The 23,085-nt window shown below is 47.1% G+C and overlaps 1 protein-coding gene across 1 annotated transcript in view; it reads left to right on the top strand.

Annotated features, from left to right (window-relative positions):
• LOC115114315 (chromodomain-helicase-DNA-binding protein 7) overlaps nucleotides 1-23,085 on the top strand; it is an 82,744-nt gene that overhangs the window by 38,111 nt on the left and 21,548 nt on the right. Inside the window, 20 exon segments of the mRNA XM_029642446.2 lie at nucleotides 5,632-5,776; nucleotides 6,671-6,799; nucleotides 6,976-7,041; nucleotides 8,125-8,180; nucleotides 8,437-8,551; nucleotides 8,786-8,869; nucleotides 9,085-9,222; nucleotides 9,384-9,505; nucleotides 11,689-11,932; nucleotides 12,835-13,011; nucleotides 13,325-13,567; nucleotides 13,743-13,929; nucleotides 14,117-14,327; nucleotides 14,592-14,787; nucleotides 15,140-15,307; nucleotides 15,526-15,705; nucleotides 16,038-16,148; nucleotides 18,038-18,246; nucleotides 19,782-19,981; nucleotides 20,622-20,784. Of these exon segments, the coding sequence (XP_029498306.2) occupies nucleotides 5,632-5,776; nucleotides 6,671-6,799; nucleotides 6,976-7,041; nucleotides 8,125-8,180; nucleotides 8,437-8,551; nucleotides 8,786-8,869; nucleotides 9,085-9,222; nucleotides 9,384-9,505; nucleotides 11,689-11,932; nucleotides 12,835-13,011; nucleotides 13,325-13,567; nucleotides 13,743-13,929; nucleotides 14,117-14,327; nucleotides 14,592-14,787; nucleotides 15,140-15,307; nucleotides 15,526-15,705; nucleotides 16,038-16,148; nucleotides 18,038-18,246; nucleotides 19,782-19,981; nucleotides 20,622-20,784 (3,144 nt within the window).

Here is a 23,085-nt window from a genome sequence, read left to right as displayed (position 1 = left end):
CTGGTTGGTTAGGTGATCATTCAACTCGGTGAACTAGCTATGCCGCTGGTGTGGTGGAGTGTCCATGGGTTTGTGAGTGTACATTGTGAATTGTGAAGCAGCCATCTATTGACGTTAGCGGCAGCAGTAGTAGCACACCAAGTTGCTGCCAAACCAAGCTGAGAGCTTTGGAGCGTTGGCTTACACAGCGATGGGAACCTTCCATCCTCATGCTTTAGTGGGAACATGTTGGTTGGCCTTTAGCATTCAGTCATGACCTAACAAAATCTCCAGTCAACTTAACCTATGAGGTAGAAATTGCGTGAACCTGAGTGATTCATCTAGGGCTGGAGATGGATGGAGGAGTTCCTTCATGTTACCTGGTCTGTCCATCTCAACACCATGTCTCAGACGCTGTTGGCTTCTCTCTCCCTCTCTTTTCTCTGTCTATCACACGGCTTCAGGAGCTCTTAGCATGCTAAAGACCCCATGTCTCGGTCTACCTCCTCTCTCTCTCCTCTCGCTCTCTGCCTCCTTGGGTGGAAATGCAAAGCAGGTGGGCAGAGCCAGTGAGCGATCTGGCCTTTTCATTGTGGAGGTAGTAACATGAGCTGCCTGAGGAATGTGTCAGCAGAGCCCCCACCCCTCCTTCCTCTATCCCGCTGCCCTCATCCCCCTCTCTTCCCCTACTCCGCAGTACTGTCACTCCTCCTGCCGCTTGGCCCCTTTCATCCAGAGGAAGAGGGAGGGGCTAGAGACGCCAGTCAGCCCCCGCATCTGCGGCCCAGCACCGGAGCAGGGGTCAGCAGAGGGGGAGGTGTGTGTGTGAGAGGAAGCGAGCGGTGGGGGGAAGGAAAAAAGATTCATGTCTGGCTGTGTGGTAGAGGGAAGTGAGTGTGTTTCTGTTTGTGTGTGTGTGTGTGCGCCTGGAGGGGGAGGAGGTAATCTTGTGGCGTAAAATGGCCGCTAATGGTAATCAAGGCCATGCGGCCTCATTTAGCCACCAAGCCTGACTCCAGCACCGGAAGGAAGCCCTGCAAAAAGGCTCTTGTCTCTGGGAGCTAAATGAGCTCCAATCAATTGGGGCCAACTCCCTTCTCCACTAGTGTTGCACGGTATACCTAAATGTACAGATGTTTTCGATACTAGAACATGAAAAACAGGTTGGTACTAGAATTTGTTCTTTCAAAGGTAGTACTTTCAAATGTCTCACGTCATAGACTCAAGCCATATGTCTAGTAATTTGTCGAACTTCTCACGGGGCTAGTAGCAAGCTAGCCAGGCTACTTGCGCATGCAGCCGACACAGTGCAAGCCACTTTTGAGAAGCAAACGAGAGGAGAGGGCAAATGCCGACCGCATTGGCTTCTAACGAACATACCTCCACACCCGCAGCTTGTTGACAAAACTGGCTCCAAAAGTGAACTACGGGAATACTTTGCTTACACAACCGATGAGGGCAAGCCTCCCGAAACAACTGCGAAAGGTGTTAAAAGCAGTGCAGTGCAAAGGGAGGTTTAGTTGCAAAACGACACAAAAATTACAATGATTATATCCCAAAAGTCATGTGAAATGCACTTACACCTTACATATATTGCTGTCATAGTTAACGTTAGTCCGACTTCGTGTTTGTCTGGGCTTTCTACCATTAGACAGCCAACTGCACTGGGTGGGGCATTGCACCCTGGGAGTTGAAATACACCCTGGGAATCGTAGTGTGCCATGTAAAGTCCATTGTATTTGTGTGACGTCTAGACTACAACAATAGAGATGCTTCAGAAATTAACTTAAGTGTTTGTCGTTTTGGAAATACATACATTAAATGATTTAGCTGTCACAAATAATGTTATCTTAAGTGTAATGAATGTCATTTGACCTAATATTATGGTCATAGATGAGCAAATGAACCCCGCGATGTATCAAATGACATTTTAAAACACTTTAGATGTAATTGTACAATTATTCTCATATGGTATGTTAAGTTTCTATTGAAAATAGAATAGAAATGTTCTTTGTTATTTTTGTTATACTAGTTATCAACATTGTTAAAAAATAAATAAAATAAAGCCTAGTGGTTATTCAGTAACTTTAGCTAATACTCATTAGTTTTTTTTGCTGTGGTATGGTTTTGGTGTTATCAATTTATTATTGACCATCTTGATACTAAACCTTGTATCAGTCAGTCTGGTATTGTGAGAGCACCATTCTTCATAACCTTCCTCCATTTTGTGGTGGCTAGGCCAATGGGTTAATTTAGCATGATAATGGTGGCAGCTCATTCACTCAACTTCCACCCTGTAATGGTGGACTAAACATTCTCCCAGTCTTCAGGCAGAAGTTTTCTACTCTGTCCAGATCAGAGATTAGACGTCCTCCACCCCAACCCTGGCCTCAACCATGAGGTGGGAGCAATAGAACTGATCCTAGATCTGCCTGCCCAGACCTACACTGTCTAACTTGGTCTTGGCCAATGGCCATTTCATCTGTCCACAGAGGGTTGCTCTCTGAGCACACAGAGGGAACCTCCGTGTCTGAATTTCTCTGGTCTAAAGTGGCTTTCTCAACCCGGTCTCCTTTTGTTACACTTTTTGATTTTAGATAAAAACCCTAAAAATTTCTGTGTTTTGATACACTGGTTAGGTTAAAGTACCTTTCATGATAGGATAGGCGAAAGCAATATGGTGGAAGCCATATCTGAATAAGTCATGAGTACAGCTGAAACGGAGCAGACCTCTCCTTTTGCACTGTGTAGAGATACTCAGTTTGGCTCGAGTCCATGTGCTCATTTTCTGTCCCCTGCTTCCCTAGCCAGCATCACTGACATGGATGGAGTGAGGGGCTTCAGGAGAGAGTGAGCCAGTGGCTGGCAGGCAGAAGGCTGTCTTTTGACCTTGTGTTTCTGTGCTCGGTCATCCTGGGAGAGAGTGGCGCTATTAATAGCTACACCCTCTCCTGCATCGTTGCTCCTCTTGCTGCCACACCCGTGTGTGTGCAACATGGGGTGTGTGCTGGCAGATTTGTTTGCTGTACACACAGCCGTCAGGAAGAGGGAAGCACACGTGCAGCACATCACATTGAGCGTGTTTGTGGCTCTCCCTTAATACAAACAGACTGTGTTAACCCTCGAAATGTGTGATACCACAACGTCTCCTTCATACTGAAAGGACAGAAGGGCCTTCCTCACTCTCAACACACCGGACCATTTATCTTAATCTGCTGCCTACTCGCTCTGCATCGAGGCACCTCCCCTTCCAAGCCAGTCACATGACTGAGAACCTTCCCTTATTGTCTCCATAGAGTTATTGCCGGCACTCTGCTGAATCCGTGTGTGTGGGTACTCCTGTGTGCATTCATTGGCCTTTGCAAGTGTGTGTGTGGGCCCGGGGAGAAATTGTCAGGGGGTCCAGCTGTGTATGACTCATCTCACCAGCGGACGGCAGGTGTCCTATAACTCTCCCTCCCTCCTCCGACCTTCTCCTCACTCTATTCCCTCTCCTCCTCCCGTCTCCTCGCTGTCAGCATGGACCATCACACGCACACACACTGAGCAAAGTCACACACACACCACTGCTGGAGGACCACATGCCTAAATGCCATTCAGTACACCCCAGAGACCAGATTCATTTCAGTGGTGCAGTTGGAACAAATCCTGCTTGTTAATGCAGTTACAACACCATCATGGCCGACTGGTATTTTGGTACTACACACGCCATCTTATGAAACGTCATGTTTTGTTGCCCTTGTGCTGTATCTTTAACAGCGTTGGTTAGCGGTGTTAGCCCTCTGTGTTTCTGCCTCACTACCTCCCTCCTCCCCTGGGTGCATACACACACAGCCCCAGAGCCCTTCCTTGAACCCTGCCCACAATACCTTGTGACTGGAGGATGAGATGGCATAGGAGACTGATGGGGGGGTGAAGAAGATGGGGAGATGTTCCTGAAAATTAAGTGAATGAGACGATGAGTGGTGAGGGAAGGAATGGAGACTTGATAGAGGGGTAGAAAGACGGAGAAGAGATTGAAAGGCCGACCAAAGGGAGAAGAGAAGGAGAGGGAAGGGAAGGGGAAAAGAGATTGAAAGAAGGGATGATGAAACTGGTCACTAAGATGGCCCGGTAGAATGAGAAAGGAAGATGGCGTCTGAGGGTAAATGATGGACATTGGAGGAGCTGGCCCAGAAGAATGAGTGGAGAATGGACAGGGGGAAAATATAGTAAATCTGTGGACGAGGGGGAAAGAGATGGGGAAGCTTATGGGCAATTCAACAGTTATGGACATATGACACTCAGATTTTTCACTTTTAAAATGTAGTTTAACGAAGCATACAACTCTATGCACAAGGACTACTTAAACAATTTACACAGGAACACATTTACTTGAACAGTGCAGATGCAAAATTTGGTAACAGAATGACGGCATTCTGTTAACAAATTTTGCATCTGTGCCGGTCAAGTAAATGTGTTCTTGCTACATTTTCTGTGTAAATTCTTAAGTTGTATTTCGTCATAGAGTTGGATGGTTTGTTCAACTTTGAAATCAAATGGTTTTGTTTGGCATACATTTTAAATAGAAAAATTGGAGTCTCAGTATAATTACCCTTCTAAACAATTACCCTTCTAAACAAGATGAGAGAAAGGGGGAGAAGCAAGGGAGGGGAGGCCACGGAGGAGGGGAGGCCAAGGTAGGAGATGGAGAGGCCGGGAGGGGAAGAGAAAGCAAGGAGAAGCTTTAGAGGAGAGGCGTGATCGAGGGAAAGAAGAAAAGGAGAAGAGAGAGGAGACTGACTGAGTAGAGCAGATGGCTCCAGCCGGTGGCGTCCAGCCAAAGGAACAGGTGCGGGTCATGTGACCGCCGGTTACCAGGGCGATGTGATTGCTCTTGGCGTGCAAATGAAAGGAGAGGGGGGCCCTAGAGGGGAGGGAGGGAGGGGGAGAGAGAAAGGCAAGAGGGGGGTTGACTGCCCACCCCCTGGGCTTTGTGTAATCTGTGGCAGCCGCGGAGCTGTGTGTATGTTTGTGTGTGTGTGTGTAGTACACACAGTGGAAAGAGAGGAGACAACACCCCTTCTCTCCCTCCCTCCCTTCTCTCCCCCTCTTCTCTTTCATTTTTTAACCCTCTGTCCTCCAGCCTCGAGGAAAGGACCTCAAACTGTTAATTCAAAACATGGCCTCTCCAAGATGGTTACTTACTAGAAATCCCAGATGACATCCATCTTCTTGTGTATCGTACATCAACTTTGAAACCACCGGTTCATCTGCTGAGTTCTCGTTGTGTACAGGGTGATTTGTTGATTGTTCCAACGGTCATGAAAATGGTCTCCTAATGTTCTTATGCTATGGTAACAGCCTTGATATTGGGAGCAGATTATGATAAGAGGTTGTCCCTCATGTTGTGAAGGTAATTATACTTTTGCCATTGTTGACTTTAGACTATCAGAGACCCCGATGACCGAAAGCTGGCGGCAATGTATTTTTATGTGCAATACACAGTGGTGGTGATAGGAGATGGTGTTCAGACTCACTCATCTTTCTCTTTATTATCCATCTCCTCTCACACATCTCTTCATTTATCATCACTCATCATTATCCCCCCTTCCTCTCCTGTCGCTCTCTTTCACCCTTCTCCTCATCCCTCTTCATCCCTTCTTCCTCCAGCACTAAGAAGGTGGAGGCAGCAGAGGGCTGTGGCAGCAGTGTGAAGGAGACCAAGAGGAAGAGAGAACCCTCAGTGTCGGTCAACTCAGATGTGGAGAAGTCACCCCCACCTCCCTCTGATGAGGAGGATGACGACGGTGTCCAGGTACACACACACACACAGTAATGTCAGTTGTTCATACAGAGTAACATCAGTGGTATAGTACAGACAGACAAACGCACACTTTCCAACAATTTCAACCCTGCTAGAAGCTACCAAATAACCCCCATGCTAATTTATTGACTTCATTCTGGTCTTAATATGGATTTAATAATACAGCCGTATGGATGATGGCTGAACTAAAGGGGCCAGATGAAGTCTTATGTATGCATCCCAAGTGGGACCCTATTTCCTAGATGGGCCCTGATCTACCGGGTGTTCAGCCACAGGCCCTGGTGTTAAATTATTAACTTCATCTGGTCCCGGTGTTTTTCAGGAGTGAATACAATAAAAAATATCTTAATGCGAGATGCTCACTCAAACATACAAACACACTACCCTGCTCTGAGCCAGGCAAATGGGAGCTGTTAGCTGCAAAGGACTTCACCAACCCAAACATCCAGGTGACCCAGCCGTCTGACACTGAGGCATTGTCCAATTTCCACCACTCTTAAACAGTAGGCACGGCCTGACAGATGTAATACCATGATTGCAGCAGGCACGATTTAGCCCATTAGGAGCGCAGAAGAGAGGGTCTGCCCTGCGCTAGAGTGTGGCTGGGTACCTCGGTTCGACTGGGCTTGCGGATTGTGGAAGCTAGAATTTTTTTTAATATATTTTTTTACTTGATTGATCATATCCGCAATAGAATGCAAATGTTTTTAAAAAACACTCATTCACCTCAATTTCCACCCTGGTTTTATTTTGTCAATCTCGTTTCTGTTATGGTTATTCTGTTTTTGGGATTGACGGGCTAGCGCGGTACTGTAAAGTACAATTGTTCACTTATCACCTTCCTCTCTCCCTCGTCCTTCTCTCTGTCCTCTCCCGTCTCTATAGAAGCGGCGCTCCAGTCGTCAGGTGAAGAGAAAGCGCTACACCGAGGAACTCGAATTCAGGATCTCGGATGAGGACCATGATGGAGACTCCCCGGCTCCCAAGTCCCCCTCCAACAACTCTGAACAACAGGTCAGCACCAAAGGAGAGGCAGAGCGAGGTGCTCTGGCGTGTGTGTCAGAAGGAGCTTGTCAGACTGAGAGCCAAAGTGTGTCAGATCATCTCTCTGTTTCGTCTGTGGATAGATTTGTGCTCCCTGCCCTCCATTACTTAGGCCTGCTAATGTTGTTCCATCTGTGTGACTGTAGGAGGTGGTGGAGACAGAGGGGCCTGTGGTGGAGAAGATCATGGCCATGCGCATGGGGAAGAAAGAGGTGAGGCTCGTGCGCGCGCACACAACACTCACAGCTGCGTCTCTGGAGAGAAAATGGGTACCGGCACCCCTGCCCTGGCGTCATCTTAACAACCGCTGCTCGACCAGCTCTAAACAGATTATACTCGCGCTCATCCTCCCTCCTAGACAGCCGCTTCATAGACCAGTCTAGCGGGGGTGTGGAATGAAGCCGGTTAGAGTTGTGTGGACTTGGGTCTCTGGACTTGTGGGTTGGACTAGTAATTTGATTAGACCAGACGTTCGCAACCCTGGAGTTGACATGAGCCTTGTCTCTTTTGCATTAAAGTCTAGATACTTCCATTGTGACTATCCCTTGTTGGCAGTGAAGGGGCTATGCTGTACTCCTGCAGTAGTGGCAGTGTAGGGAATTGAAGTATAAGGCTGTCTAGCGCTTTGTGTTCCCCCAAGACCGGCTGGTTTTATGTGGTACATTACACTCCAGACAGGGTGTGTGTGTGAGGGAGTTGTGTGTGTCTCTGTCTTCGGGGTGTGTGTTTCTTCATTCCATTTCAAAAGCTGCTCCAAAACAAAGCTTAGTTCACCTCTGCCAAAAACAATACGAACACTCGTGCAGGCTGGCTGGCGGCTGGGACTCGAAGTAAGGCAGCTGCGAATGGGTTACCCCCCCACCTTGCAAGCACGCACACACTCTGCCTGAGGAAATGCTAGTTTGGCGTCTGTCGTAGCGCTGTGGTTTTGGCAGGAAGCCAGGCCTCGGGTCAGCTCTCTGTGAATGGAACCGTGGCTGTGTGTGCATAGAAGTGATTCATGAGTCATCTTCAGCACCACACAGTAGAAATGGTTGGTCTTTAATGGGGGTGGTGGGCTATTGTCAGTTCTCTTCTCCATTACAGTACAGAGAACTCTGTACCGAGATACAATTGTTTGACTTTACTAATATGTTAGAGAAAATGGGGGCCTGGATATTTTTTTTTATTTTTAAATCAGCGATTCACGCTCAAGTACAAACATGGCATCTTAACCCAAAACTCACACTCTTATCTCCCTACTGTAATCCACAACAGTTTACACAGATATTTACGTCTTGTTTGTTTTTTCACAGGTGGAATTGGCAGAGGAAATGGAAGTGGAAGAATTCTATGTGAAGTTCAAGAGTTTGTGAGTGACCAAAGTACCGACACACTACGATACAGGGGCCTTAGTTCACCGTGTCATTTGATTACCTCAAGCTTTTGGGGGAGGAAATGGAGGATAAATGGCATCGTAATAAAACATATCTAATACACGCTCTGTAAACCACAGGACTACTGAGCTCATTTTTGGTAGTGTGTGTGTATCATGGCATGTCTGTTATGGTGTTTGTGTCATGGTTTATGGCATGTGTGTAACTGTGTATTTCTCCCTCTCTGTGTAGCTCCTACCTGCACTGTCGCTGGGCAGATCTGGAGGAGCTGGAGAAGGACAAAAGGATCCACCAGAAGGTCAAGCGGTTCAGGGCCAAGCAGGCCCTCGCCACCTTCGTAACAGAGGTCAGTCCCGCACCTTTATCTTCCCCACTGTTTGGCTGCCATTTTGTGTCCGTTTTAACACGCGTTGTACAATCGGTTTCTTTCCTCCTACTTTCAACTTCAGAGGATTCAATAACATACGGTTATTTGGTTGGGTGAATGTTAGACTTTCTCTGCTCTTCACTCTTCCTGCCATCTTCATCTGCCATCATAATGGTCAGAAGCTAACCTTCTCTCATTCCCTCCCTCCTGCAGATGGATGACGAGCCTTTCAACCCGGACTATGTTGAGGTGGACCGGGTCCTGGACGAGTCGGAGAGCACAGATGAGAACGGCGAGGTTTGTTCCTTCTCTTTCTTTTCTATCTGTCTCTATGGCCTTTAAATGGCCTCCAAAGTTGGATAGGTTTGGTTATGTCCTTGACTTATCCTTGTTTTGAAGTTCATTGGCTGAACATTCCTTTTAAGTTCAGACCAAACGTTGGTTGCCCTTTCCTTTCATGTTGGAGTCACAGAAAGACACTAACTCTCTCTCTAACTCTCCTCTTTCCCCAGCCTGTCAACCTGTACCTGGTGAAGTGGTGCTCCCTGCCCTATGAGGACAGCACGTGGGAGCTGAAGGCCGACATCGACCTGGCCAAGATCGAGGAGTACGAGGCCGTCTCGGCCCGCCAGCCCGAGACAAAGCGCGTGGTGAGTATTAAAAACCTCCACACACACTTCCACTCTACAGACTCTCCTGCTACCTTTTTCTTACATTTTTTTATGGTCCCGGCCCTTTAACTCGGAGCCAGCAAGGCCACGCTCCTGCAGTCGCACGGAAACCACTAACGGCAGGCTTTTATTTGAAACAGGAGCGACCTCCCACTGACGGCTGGCAGAAATCCGAGAGTTCCAGGGATTATAAAAACGACAACGCACTCAGGGAATACCAGCTGGAGGGAGTGAACTGGCTGCTCTTCAACTGGTACAATACGTAAGGAGAAGTACTATAACGCTCTCTGTGTGTGCTAAGCTGTACGATGTATCTGTATGACTGCCTATTATACAACGTTTATTATTTAACAGTAGTATAATATACATGATATCGAGTCTAAAATGTGATTTAAAAAACCCCACAGGTACTCAATAACAAATACTTTGTATGTAATTGAGTATGTGGACATCCCTTCAAATTAGTGGATTTTGCTATTTCACCGACACCCGTTGCTCACAGGTGTATAAAATCGAGGACGCAGCCATGCAATCTCCATAGATAAACATTGGCAATAGAATTACCTTACTGAAGAGCTCAGTGACTTTCAATGTGGTATCGTCATAGGATGCCACTTTTACAACAATGCAGTTCGTCAAATTTCTGCCCTGCTAGAGCTGCCCCAGTCAACTGTAAGTGCTGTTATTGTGAAGTGGAAACATCTAGGAGCAACATCGGCTCAGCCGTGAAGTGGTAGGCCACATAAGCTCACAGAATGGAACTGCCGAGTGCTGAAGCGCGTAGAACGTAAAAATTATCTGTCCTTGGTTGCAAAACTCGCTACAGAGTTTCCATGGCTCAGCAGCCTCACACAAGCCTAAGATCACCATGCGAAATGCCAAACGTCAGCTGGAGTGGTGTAAAGCTCGCTGCCATTGGATTCTGGAGCACCAGACATGCATTCTCTGGAATGATGAATCACGCTTCTCCATCTTGGCAATTCGACGGATTAATCTGGGTTTGGTGGATGCCAGGTGAACACTACCTGCCGCAATGCATAGTGCCAGCTGGAAAGTTTGGTGGAGGTGGTATAATGGTCTGGGGCTGTTTTTCATGGTTCAGGCTAGGCCCCTTAGTTGCAGTTCTACACTACAGCATTTAATGAGTTTCTAGACAATTCTATGCTTCCAACTTTGTGGCAACAGTTTGGGGAAGGCCCTTTCCTGTTTCAGCATGACAATGCCCCCGTGCACAAAGCAAGGTCCATACAGAAATAGTTTGTCAAAATCGGTGTGGAAGATCTTGACTGGCCTGCACAGACCCCTGACCTCAACCCCATCAAATGCCTTTGGGATGAATTAAAATGCTGACTGCGTGCAAGGGCCTTATCGCTCAACATCAGTGCTCAACATCAGTGCCCGACCTCACTAATGCTCTTGTGGCTGAATGGAAGCAAGTCCCCACAGCAATGTTCCAACATCTAGTGGAAAGCCTTCCCAGAAGAGTGAAGGCTGTTATAGCAGCAAAGGGGGGATCAACTCCATATTGGAATGAGATTTTCGATGAACAGGTGTCCACATACTTTTGGTCATGTAGTGTAGATGCTATGTTTATCCAACACATTCACATGGAAAATACTTAAACATGTCACCGAACATGCGTGAATACAATCAACACATCCATTCCCCATAGGGTGTCCTCCAACCCATGTGTTATAGGGACATGTGTGTACCCAAGCTGTGCTTTTCTCACACTAATCATTAATGTGTGATCTACCGCTGCTGCACACGACACACTACTGCACGCACACACTGACACCCCTTCACCACACATACACACAAACCCGTCACCAGTGTAGCCTGCCTACCCCAATATATCAGTATAACACTATAGAAAAGCTTCCACACACACTCACTTCTTAATTTGAATGTCATTGATCTGCCATAACCGGGTTAGCTTAACTGTTCATTAGATTACTCACTAATGGAGTGAACAGAGTGAAGGACACACTATTGCCCATATAGTGGACTACTTGGCCAAAGGCAAGGCACTATATAGTCAATAGCGTGTCATTTGAGACGCTATCCCGGTTACATCTCATTCATTGCATTGTTTTCTCTCCTTTCTTTCCTCCTAACTGCACATTTGGATAACTCACTACCGCTAATAGTCACTGAGGACTCACTGCCGCTAATGGTCACTGAGGACTCACTGCCGCTAATGGTCACTGAGGACTCACTGCCGCTAATGGTCACTGAGGACTCACTGCCGCTAATAGTCACTGAGGACTCACTGCCGCTAATAGTCACTGAGGACTCACTGCCGCTAATAGTCACTGAGGACTCACTGCCGCTAATAGTCACTGAGGACTCACTGCCGCTAATAGTCACTGAGGACTCACGGCCGCTAATAGTCACTGAGGACCCCCTTTCATCATGTTCATAATATGTTTCTCCCCCTCCCAGACGGAACTGCATCCTAGCAGATGAAATGGGCCTGGGCAAGACCATCCAGTCAATCACATTCCTCTATGAGATCTACCTGAAGGGGATCCACGGGCCCTTCCTGGTCATCGCCCCCCTCTCCACCATTCCAAACTGGGAGAGGGAGTTCCGCACCTGGACCGAACTAAACGTGATCGTCTACCATGGCAGCCAGGCCAGCCGCAAGACCATCCAGGCCTACGAGATGAACTACCGTGACGCGCAGGTACGTTTTGACCATAACGTGGCCGTACTTTAACCATGACCTAACCACAGAACAACTATAAGACCATCCAGGCCTACGAGATGAACTCCTGCGGCGCATATGCGTGACCATACCTTAATTTAACCTGACCGTAACATGACCATCAAGGCCAGACGCACAGGTAACGAGAACTTAATGTAACGATAATCCCAAGCACACCATGACCTTATTCTATCACAACTTTAGCATTGCGTAACAAACATGACCTCACAACACGCTTAGCCCTAAGTGAGACTATAGTACGGTACACTAGGTTCTTCACCCTAATCTAAGAATAATCCCGCAGTAAGCACTTTTAGATAGACGGTCAGGTACTTAACCTCATTAACCAGAGAGCCACACTGACCTTACCAGACCGAATAAAGACTACAGTGACCGAAATGTGACCGTAACCTACTCCAATAACTATTTTAAATGTGTTAACCCAGCGGTTCACCGTCTTTTCTGATCCGGTGAACACCACATCACTGTCGAAAGTTCGCAGAGGTATGGAATTTGTACCAAAATATCTTGCCGGCCAAATTGAGTCAATTTTATCTGTAAATGTAACAGATTAAAGGCCTATTATTATTATTACAATTAGCATTGTGAAAAGTAATGTAAAATTAATTACAATACTTTACCAATAATACTCCCAACTTTCATTTTTGGCAACAAAAAAGAAAATCATAATACAATTTGCGGACCATCTGCAGTACCGCCACAGACCACCAGTACCTCCAGACCACCAGTACCTCAGCAGACCATGTAATCCTATAACCAGGGTCCTGCGTTTTCCCTGATTGAGTCGCGTGGGCAGGAAAATCTAATGTTCACCATAACACTCCTTCCTCTCCCTCGCTCTCTTCTCCCTCCGTCCTCAGGGTCGTGTGATAAAGGGAGCGTACAAATTTCATGCAGTCATCACCACGTTTGAGATGATCCTGACGGACTGCCCGGAGCTGCGCAGCGTCCCGTGGCGCTGTGTGGTCATCGACGAAGCTCACCGCCTCAAAAACAGGAACTGCAAACTGCTCGAGGGACTCAAGATGATGGACATGGTGAGTTGTAACGGAGAGAAATGTCTAGTTGAGATGTATGATTTATTTGACAATTTAAAAAATGTAATAATAAATGCACAATACAACCACATGTGGATACAAAGACTACTTGCCATTGGACCTGTTGGAAAATAAGCAACTTATTGATGAAATGCTAATATTTCATGGACATTAATGGGACTATGTTTCCGCTTTCCTCCTCTCCTATCACAGGAGTAATAAAACAAACAAACATATAAAGACCTACTGGAAGGAACTAAGTACAGTAATGACTAAATACTCCCCCCCCTCCCCCCTCTCTCCCCCTGGGAAGGAGCACAAGGTGCTGCTGACCGGAACGCCCTTGCAGAACACTGTGGAGGAGCTCTTCAGTCTGCTCAACTTCCTGGAGCCTGAACGCTTCCCCTCAGAGAACACCTTCATGCAGGAGTTTGGCGACCTCAAGACTGAGGAGCAGGTCCAGAAGCTGCAGGCCATCCTGAAGCCCATGATGCTGCGACGTCTCAAGGAGGATGTGGAGAAGAACCTGGCCCCCAAGGAGGAGACTATCATCGAGGTGTGTGTTTGAGTGTTTTTCTCATGGTCAAATAGTGAGATTTCCTTGTACTTGAATGGAATTATCTTAACGTCAATTCTTTCAACGTGCAAGCCATTTTACCTTCTCTGTTAGATTACTACTGCCGTATTATGAGGTCTTGCTGACTGATTTCGTTCCTATCCCCTGTTCTCAGGTGGAGCTGACCAACATCCAGAAAAAGTACTACCGGGCCATCCTGGAGAAGAACTTCTCCTTTCTGTCTAAAGGAGGACCGGGAGGTGGTGGTGGTGCATGGGGAGGCGGAGGGGCTCAGGTCCCCAACCTGCTCAACACCATGATGGAGCTGAGGAAGTGCTGCAACCACCCCTACCTCATCAATGGTACTGAACACACACTAACGCAGATCACACTCATTCTAAAATCGTTTAGCTTAGAATGTGTTTATTTTGGACCCTCTGGATGTTGATTTGGTGTCCTGTGCCCCACCTACTTGGCTTGGGTTTGTTTGTGAACTGACGGGGTTTAGTCATGCTGCTTTGAATGATTCTGATTCCTCTTATGTTCTAGGTGCAGAGGAGAAGATCCTGGAGGACTTCCGCGAGAACCACCACGCCGAGATGGCCCAGTTCCACCTGCAGGCCATGATCCAGGCGGCGGGCAAGCTGGTGCTGATCGACAAGCTGCTGCCCAAGCTGAAGGCCGGAGGACACAGGGTCCTCGTCTTCTCCCAGATGGTGCGCTGCCTGGACATCTTGGAGGACTACCTCATCCAGAAACGGTGCGTTTTAGATGTTCTCTTCAGTCCCCTAACCCAGGGGTCTGAAACTGGTTACCCATGTGCCAGATGCAGCCCGCTTTTATTTTTTTTAAATGTTGGCCGTGTTTTATCTTTGAATAGTTGATGCATTTGAACAACATAATTCATGCTGTGTACACACACATTACTAGTAGTCTGTAGGAGCACATCGATGACAGTCAGAAACGTGGGTTGTTTTAGTATGACTGTTGTTGATGCTGACCATGACCGTCTCCATCCGACTAGGTACCCGTACGAGCGTATCGATGGCCGCGTAAGGGGTAACCTCCGGCAGGCTGCGATCGACCGCTTCTCTCGACCGGACTCCGACCGCTTTGTCTTCCTGCTGTGTACCCGGGCCGGGGGCCTGGGCATCAACCTGACTGCTGCAGACACCTGCATCATCTTTGACTCGGACTGGAACCCCCAGAATGACTTACAGGTATGAAGACTGGGCTGGACTTGGAAATAGTCTCACTAGTAAATTTGATAGTTGAAGATGCCATTTTTTTTTTTTTTTTTTGAGAATACTGTGGTCACAACTCAAATAACTGCACAGGTCAATACAGTGCTGTTAAATACAGTAGACAGACACTAGTCAAAATGCAGTACACAGGTTTGCAAATTAAACAAAACACAGGGCACAGACGAGTGAACATTCCAAAACAGGGCAGACAAGATGTTATCACACTGGTACACAGCTCCATGACTTCGTTTATTATCAGTTGATCTATTCTTTTTGGAATCTAAGCGTGTTTTTTTTTTTCATACCTCTTTCTCTTTTCCTCTCTCAGGCCCAAGCCAGATGCCACAGGATTGGCCAGAGCAAGGCGGTGAAGATCTACAGACTGATCACTAGGAACTCCTATGAGAGGGAGATGTTTGACAAGGCCAGCCTCAAGCTGGGCCTTGACAAGGCTGTGCTGCAATCCATGAGTGGCCGAGAGAACGCAGCCAACGGGGTACGACACACACACAGTTCTCACACAGTCAAATAGCATGACCAGGCTTGAGGACATCTTGTTATAGTCCAAGTTATATATGCAGCAATAGAAGGTTGCTCATGTCTTTTTGGAAAGATGGTCTTCTCAACCGTACTTCATTACCTTAATAAAGGTAAACTTCTGTTGATGTGCCGAGCTCCGTGATCTAAACCCTTAAATGTACTCTACCACCTCAGGTGCAGCAGCTGTCTAAGAAGGAAGTGGAGGACCTCCTCCGCAAAGGAGCTTACGGAGCTCTGATGGACGAGGAGGACGAGGGCTCGAAGTTTTGCGAGGAAGACATTGACCAGATCCTCCAGAGACGAACCCAGACCATCACCATTGAGTCTGAGGGCAAGGGTTCCACCTTCGCCAAGGTAGCTTCAATACGCTGTTTCCTATGTATTCTTAGCTCCCTCATTCAATCCAGTAGTCATTACCATAGGAATTGAATTACTAGAACAGATTTACCCTTTCAAGTCTATGGGCCTGGGTGGACCATCGCCCCATTCTATTAGTAATTCTATTTCTATGGTCATTAACACTAGAGAGCCAGGCTCGTTCAGAACCAAGCTGTGCAGTGTCAGTGGGAGCTAACCCAGCAGCACTTCTTTGAGATCAAAAGTGTCATTTGATTAAAAGAAGGTGGAGAAAACGCATTCAGGAGATTCGCCGTTGGTACCGTTTCTCCTTCTCCCTTTCTCCCCAGGCGAGCTTCGTGGCCGCTGGGAACAGGACGGACATTTCCCTGGAGGACCCAGACTTCTGGCAGAAGTGGGCCAAGAAGGCGGAGCTCGACATGGATGCTATCAATGGACGGGTGAGCCTCAGGACATTGAATTGTGGGAAATGTAGTGTGACAGGGGTGACCTAGGAGGGCAGAGACTTGGCTTGGTCAGTATTTCAGTCTCAAGGACTGTACAGTAACTGGCTACTTGAGGACAGTGAGGCTACCGATTTGTGTTGACAGTTTGGCTTCTGGGGCTGAATTCTCAGTTGCAGTATTTACTATGGGAATGGGAGAAACCCAGCCCGGGGTGGTCACACCAGCGTTTCCCCTCCCTTTAGACACCATGCTAAAGTATCGGCGCTCAATAGTATTATCTCCCTCATACATACACTAATCTAAAGCGTTAATTAATATGGCTTATTACCCCCAGGCTAGCCATGCGTGGCACCCCAGTCATAACTGGGCTAAGTCTAGCTCATTTAAAACGGTGGCTGTGGGAATCTCTTTCTATTCCTTAATTACCCCGCATTCCCCTCTTCGGTGGACCCAGAGGCAGTAAGCAGCTTATGCTGCTGCCGGAGGGGAACAGAGACATCACTTAGTCAGTCTAGAGAGCAAGTCCTTTTCCTCTCCTCTTCGTCTCTACCCCACACCGCTCTTGCTTTCTCCCTCTCAAGGGCCCTAGAGTATAGCACTTAATCCAGCCGCATAAACAGACGTGTCATCTCTGCAAGTCACCCTGGATGAGTTTTTATATACGTGTGTGTGTGTGTGTGTACAATGCTTTCGGAAACTATTCAGACCCCTTGACTCCAAATGTTGTTACATTACAGCCTTGTTCTTGAATGGATTAAATAAATAAAAATCCTCATCAATCTACACGCAATACCCCATAATGACAAAGCGAAAACAGGTTTTTAGAAATTGTTGCAAATTTATTTAAAAAAATTCAAGCATACCTTATTTACTTAAGTATTCAGATGCGTTGCTATGAGACTCCAAATGGAGCTCAGGTGCATCCCATTTCCATGTATCATCCGTGAGATGATTGATTAGAGTCCACCTGTGGTAAATTCAATTAATTGGACATGATTTGGAAAGGCGCACACCTGTCTATAATGTCCCACAGTTGACCGGGCATGTCAGAGCAAAATCCAATCATGTCAGAGCAAAATCCAAGCCATGAGGTCGAAGGAATTGTCTGTAGAGCTCCGAGACAGGATTGTGTCGAGGCACAAATCTGCGGCGGGGAAACTGTCCCCAAGACACAGTGGCCTCCATTATTCTCAAATAAAGAAATTTGGAACCACCAAGACTCTTTCTAGAGCTGGCCCCCCGGCCAAACTGCGGAATCGGGGGAGATGGGCCTTGGTCAGGGAGGTGATGGTCACTTTGACAGAGTTCCTCTGTGGAGATGGGAGAACCTTCCAGTAGGACAACCATCTCTGCAGCACTCCACCAATCAGGCCTTTATGGTAGTGTGTCCAGACGGAAGCCACTCCTCAGTAAAAGGCACGACAGCCCGCTTGGAGTTTAGCTAACAAGTGCTCAGCATATGTGGAAACTCCTTCAAGACTGTTGGAAAAGCATTCCAGGTGAAGCTGGTTGAGAGAATGCCAAGAGTGTTCAAAGCTGTCAGGGCAAAGAGTGGCTACTATGAAGAATCTCAAATATATTTAGATTTTTAAAAAATAATTTAAAAAAAATAAAAATGGGGGATAATGCATGATTCCATGTGTTTCATAGTTTTGATGTATTCTGTTATTATAGTAAGAATAAGGAAAACCCATTGAATGAGTAGGTGTCCAAACCTTTGACGTGTACTGTACCTAATATATCGATCTCTATCCGCAGGGAAACTGGTAATAAGGTCAATAATAACATGCTACCTGTTTTGAGCATTTTAACAAGGAGGGAAATGTGGTTAGGGGGTTTGACACAATTTAATTTTGTGTGATTTTAAATAACAATTTTCTTAGAACACCCTGGTGATTGACACGCCGAGGGTACGGAAGCAGACACGCCACTACAGCTCAATGAAGGAGGACGAGTTGGCAGAGTTCTCCGAGCTGGAGAGTGACGGCGAGAACGAGAAGCCCTTGACTAAACCCAGGCGGCCACAGGACCGAGCCCAAGGGTACCCCCGCAGCGAGTGCTTTAGGGTGGAGAAGAACCTCCTGGTTTATGGGTGAGTGGACATCTGAAAGACATAGACATTTGTTAGGGAAGGGATGACTGTTCTACAAGCCCCAAGTCCCTTTGGAAGGCTAACCCTGATAGATTTGAAAGAATGTCATCTGTTTTAGTTTTTTTTCCTGGGGGGAATTCTGTGAAGGATTTTCACCATAGTGGTCAATATCTACAGCTAGACACTACACTACAGACTGTTAGATGGATGTAAGAAATTAATCAAACACACCAGAGGGATATTACCACAGCCCTTAATTATCACTCATCCAATCCTTTCACCTCTACATCTTCTCGGTCAGGAAGTCCACCTGATTCCTGAGAGATGTCATATCTTGTCTGGCTTCCAGGGTACCGATCTCATCTTTCCTTTCCCTCCTTTGTAGGCTCAGGAGGTTGAGGATGTGTGCTTGCCTAAACACCAGTCACAAGCGACTGGTCTGGTCATGCTGCGGTGGTCTGGGGGGAAATGACGCCCACGGAGCGCTATTGCTTGCACACTCCCATGTAGAGTAATTTAACACTTAGCCATCTGAGGCTCCCACACGCAAGGGGCCATTAAACATGCCTGTATACTTACACACACACGAGCCCAGATCGATCTTGCGTGCACTCCTATAATGACCCAACACACAACCACACAGTGAACCAACCAACCAGCACCTACATCACACACAATGACCCAGCACTTACGTATAAACACACACACTCATTAGTCGCCGTGCCCGGCTGCCCTCCGCTGGGAGAGATCACGGCTGGCTGCATGCACTCACCACGTCTGACCAGCAGTGGGGTTTGTTTTTCACATGCGACCGAGTCAACTGTACTGTCTAGACCCCAGGGCTGTAGGGCAAATTAGAGCCATCACGTCTGAGAGGACTCATTTCAACTGACGCTGCTGCCATTGACTCCCTCCCTCTCTATCTCCCTCCATAGACCAGCCCCAGCCTCCCTCGACCCACAAACGCACTCCTATCGTCTGGGTGTCAGTGGGGTTATCTCACTGCCATGTAGAAACTTTTTAGGGCGAGACTAGAGTCTTCGCTCGGTTGTCACAAGTAGAAATCTACTCTGGGTCACCCGCGGTAATGAGATGTGCTGTCGGTTGCATGTGCGGTCATGAGCGAACGGGGTCACGGAATCAGATCGTGGTGTGACATTGGAACCTGGTTGAAAGGCAGAGAGCCAGACATAACACCGCCCCATTCATACCCGCCCCTCAACCTTACTGTAGTAGTTTGGGTGGGGGGAGGAATATGGAAATAAAAAACCTTCCAGCTCTAGATTGTAAATGTGAGTCATCGGGATAAATGATAATACTTGAGACACTGACTAAATAATTCTCATCTCTTTCTCCTCTCTCTCTCCTTGCTTCGTTCGTCTATTCTTCTTTTCTTATCATTTCCTTCATCTTGTTTTCTCTTTCCCGCTCTCCTTTTTTCTTTCCCCCCCTCTCCGTTATCACTTTCTATCCCTCCGTCTCTCCCCTCCCTTTTTCTTCCCCTCTCTCTGTGATGATCTCCCCCTCCCTGCTAGGTGGGGTCGCTGGGGAGACATCCTGTCCCACGGGCGTTTCAAGCGGCCCCTGCGGGAGCAAGATGTGGAGACCATCTGCCGCGCCCTGCTGGCCTACTGCCTGCTGCACTACCGTGGCGACGAGAACATCAAGAGCTTCATCTGGGACCTCATCACGCCCACCGAGGACGGACAGAGCCGCACGCTCACTAACCATTCCGGTACGCATCCCTACGCACCCTTACTGCAGCATTACCGTAGCTTAACCAAAAACGTAACGAACACACCACCACCTTTCCACTGTCTCACAATAGCAACCTCACCAGCTGCTCTTTAAGACCTGCCCAATAGCCCCCAGTAGGAGTAGTGAATAAACATGCGTTAAATTCCATAGGATTTTTCACAGTACCACCACCAACGTCTCTCGCTCGCTCACGCAACCCCTCCCCCACTTATTCCCTCCACAACAACTCCTGACATGACCTTGCTTTAACCTTATGCTCTGTCTGGTTTAGCGCTGGACTAGGACCGGCTCAAACTGGTTCAGTCTGACTTTACATAACTTATCTGACCTTGATCCTCATTGGTTTCTCGCCTAAGCAAACTGGAATCTGATTTGGTTACACAAACCATAGAGTTAGCCCAATTCCTTGCTATTTCAATGTTTTCAATGTTATCAATTAGTTTGCAGATGGCCATTTGAAATAAATAATTGTCATAATTGATCAAAATCCTTGCTGGTACTAGACTTGTCAAACCCAGGTCTCTCTTTATAAAGGGATCTCAATGAGAACTAATGAATCTATTACCCTAAATTGTAATGTCTCTGACTGTTGTTGTGATCCCCCCTCTCTCCTGCAGGTCTGTCTACTCCAGTACCACGGGGTCGTAAGGGCAAGAAAGGGAAACCAGCCCCGCCTGCCCCTCCCCAGCTCCCCAGGGCAGAGTGGCTGGCCAGCTGTAACCCTGACCTGCTACTGCAGGAGGACAGCTACAAAAGACACCTCAAACACCACTGTAATAAGTAAGTCACCCCGAAATCCTAACCTCAACGCTGTCATTTTTCAAACACCAAAATAACAAATTAGCCATTGATCACGCTCGGTGTCATTGTGCTTGAGTCCGGTCTCGAGAACCCATGTTTGTCTGATACATTTTGACTGTGTCGGACAGTGAGGACTCGTCATTTCTTCCCGAGACTAGTGGCGTAAGAAACTCAGTAGTTATCAGCTTCCTTTTAGTCGGCGCGTTAAACTGCTTCGCCAGGTGAAATATACATACCCACCTTTCATTAAATGATCTTATCACCTATTAAAACCTGGGCCTCCATAACATTACTGTTCTTTACTTTCATTGACAAATATCCTCAAACCTTGTTGCGCTCGTCAGAATTTCCTTGATTCACTAGTAGGGAAGAGTTAGGGAAATTATTTGCAAGTTGCGCACTCACTATTAGTGATGGGGAGGAATTGTAACAGTCTTAATATCTATTATAGACATGTTTGCTCAGTGGTGAAATGTGGCAACTTCCAACATGTACTGAACTCAAAAATCATACCATCACTTAATGCACCCAACTGAATAAAGCAGAACTGAGTCGAGCTTCTGGCTGCCACTCACACAGATAGCACCCACACGGATAATGCTACCCACAACCACACTGCTTAAACAACCTAGCCTTACGCCATCACGATCACACATCATCAAAAGCAAGAACAGTGACACGTCAAAGGATGTGCGAGACACGCTCGTGATGCCGGATGGACAGCGACTGTAATACCAGAGCGCACTATGTAGGAGAGTGCAGTTTATGTTAAACACATAGGGCCGATAGACAGCAGTCACACACAGCATGATGTTAAAGGACATATGGCGCACATTCACTGACATAATACGCCAGTAGGTCCCAATCATAAGAATACAAACACACAACCATTAAGCGTTAACTATTACTTCCCGTTGCAAATGTACTTTTTCACAAACAGCAAACAAAGTGACCGGTGAACTTAAGTTTAGATGCAACAACGTTTCACGCTGAAGTTATTTTCAAAGAAATGGCTGCGAGCTTTGAAGGAAGTCGTTTCCGTAAGTTTTGGTTAAACGTCCAACCCATTAAAAATCAACATGTGATTGGTTGAATGTCCACTGTCACTCCAAAATGATTCCCTAATAGTTTAGCCAGCTAGATATATCTCCCCAAAAACCACCAAAGAAAAATCCTTATTGGATCTTTTTCTCATCTTCAGTGTTAATGCTTTCCTTTCCAACAACTGAAGAGATAAAATCAGAACATTTATTATTTTACAAATTCTCTGAAGGCTGTCATTGTTCCCTACTGTGTTTGGGTTAGTAACAACTTGTAGAGTGACTATTTTCCCTCGGCATGCATTTTTCACCAGTCTCAATTTCTGAAGGCTCCCGAGTGGCGCTGCGGTCTAAGACGCTGCATCTCAGTGCAAGAGGCGTCGCAACAGTCCCTGGTTCAATTCCAGGCTGTATCACATCTGGCTATGATTGGGAGTTCCATAGGGCGGCACACAATTGGCCAAGCGTTGGCCGGGGTAGGCAGTCATTGTAAATAAAAAATTGTTCTTAACTGACTTGCCTAGTTCTTCTCTAATATGAGCACAGAAATACTTGAATTTTTAGATATATTTTTTTTGTCACGGTCTTAAATTGGACTCATATTTTACTGGTTTTGACTCTCTTGCCCCCCTCCGGTCTTGGTCTTGACTTGGACTCGATTTGCTCCGGTCTTGAACCGGTCTCACTTCACGTGGTCTCAAACACACTGGTCTACCCTAACCTCTGACCTTTAACCCCTAATGGAAACACAACCCCTACTCACACACCACCATATTGTCATAACACACCGTTGATAGTTGGTGGTTTCTTTATAATTCCCAAAAATCGAACACCCATTAGTCCCTGGTAATCCTATTTCACATGAGTTCCATAGCTCCACTCCAACTAGCCCCACACACACACACTCCTTTTGTCTAGTTCTAGCCAGTGTCCTATTTACTTTCCCTCCTCCTTCCTTGGCCGCAACTCTTCTTTCTACTCTGTTGTTGTCGGGGAGATTTTGTGGCGGCCAGGTTTTTTGGGGTTGAGGCTGGCGCCGCGCCAGGCCAGGTGCCAGGCAGACCTGTTGGAAGCGGGTGAAAGGCGGCACACACAGGGGCGATTATGTGGTGCCATCTGTCAGGCGCAGGGGCTGGCGCGCGGCGTGGCTAATCAGGCCTGGCAGCGTGATGGATGGGTAACGGCCAGTGCCAAAGATCCGCCGCCGCAGCTAGCCGCTCTAGCCAGCTACTGCTGCTGG

The sequence above is a fragment of the Oncorhynchus nerka genome, linkage group LG9b, assembly GCF_034236695.1.
Source record: "Oncorhynchus nerka isolate Pitt River linkage group LG9b, Oner_Uvic_2.0, whole genome shotgun sequence".
Lineage (NCBI taxonomy): Eukaryota > Metazoa > Chordata > Actinopteri > Salmoniformes > Salmonidae > Oncorhynchus > Oncorhynchus nerka.
This window is presented reverse-complemented; position numbering and strand designations above follow the sequence as displayed.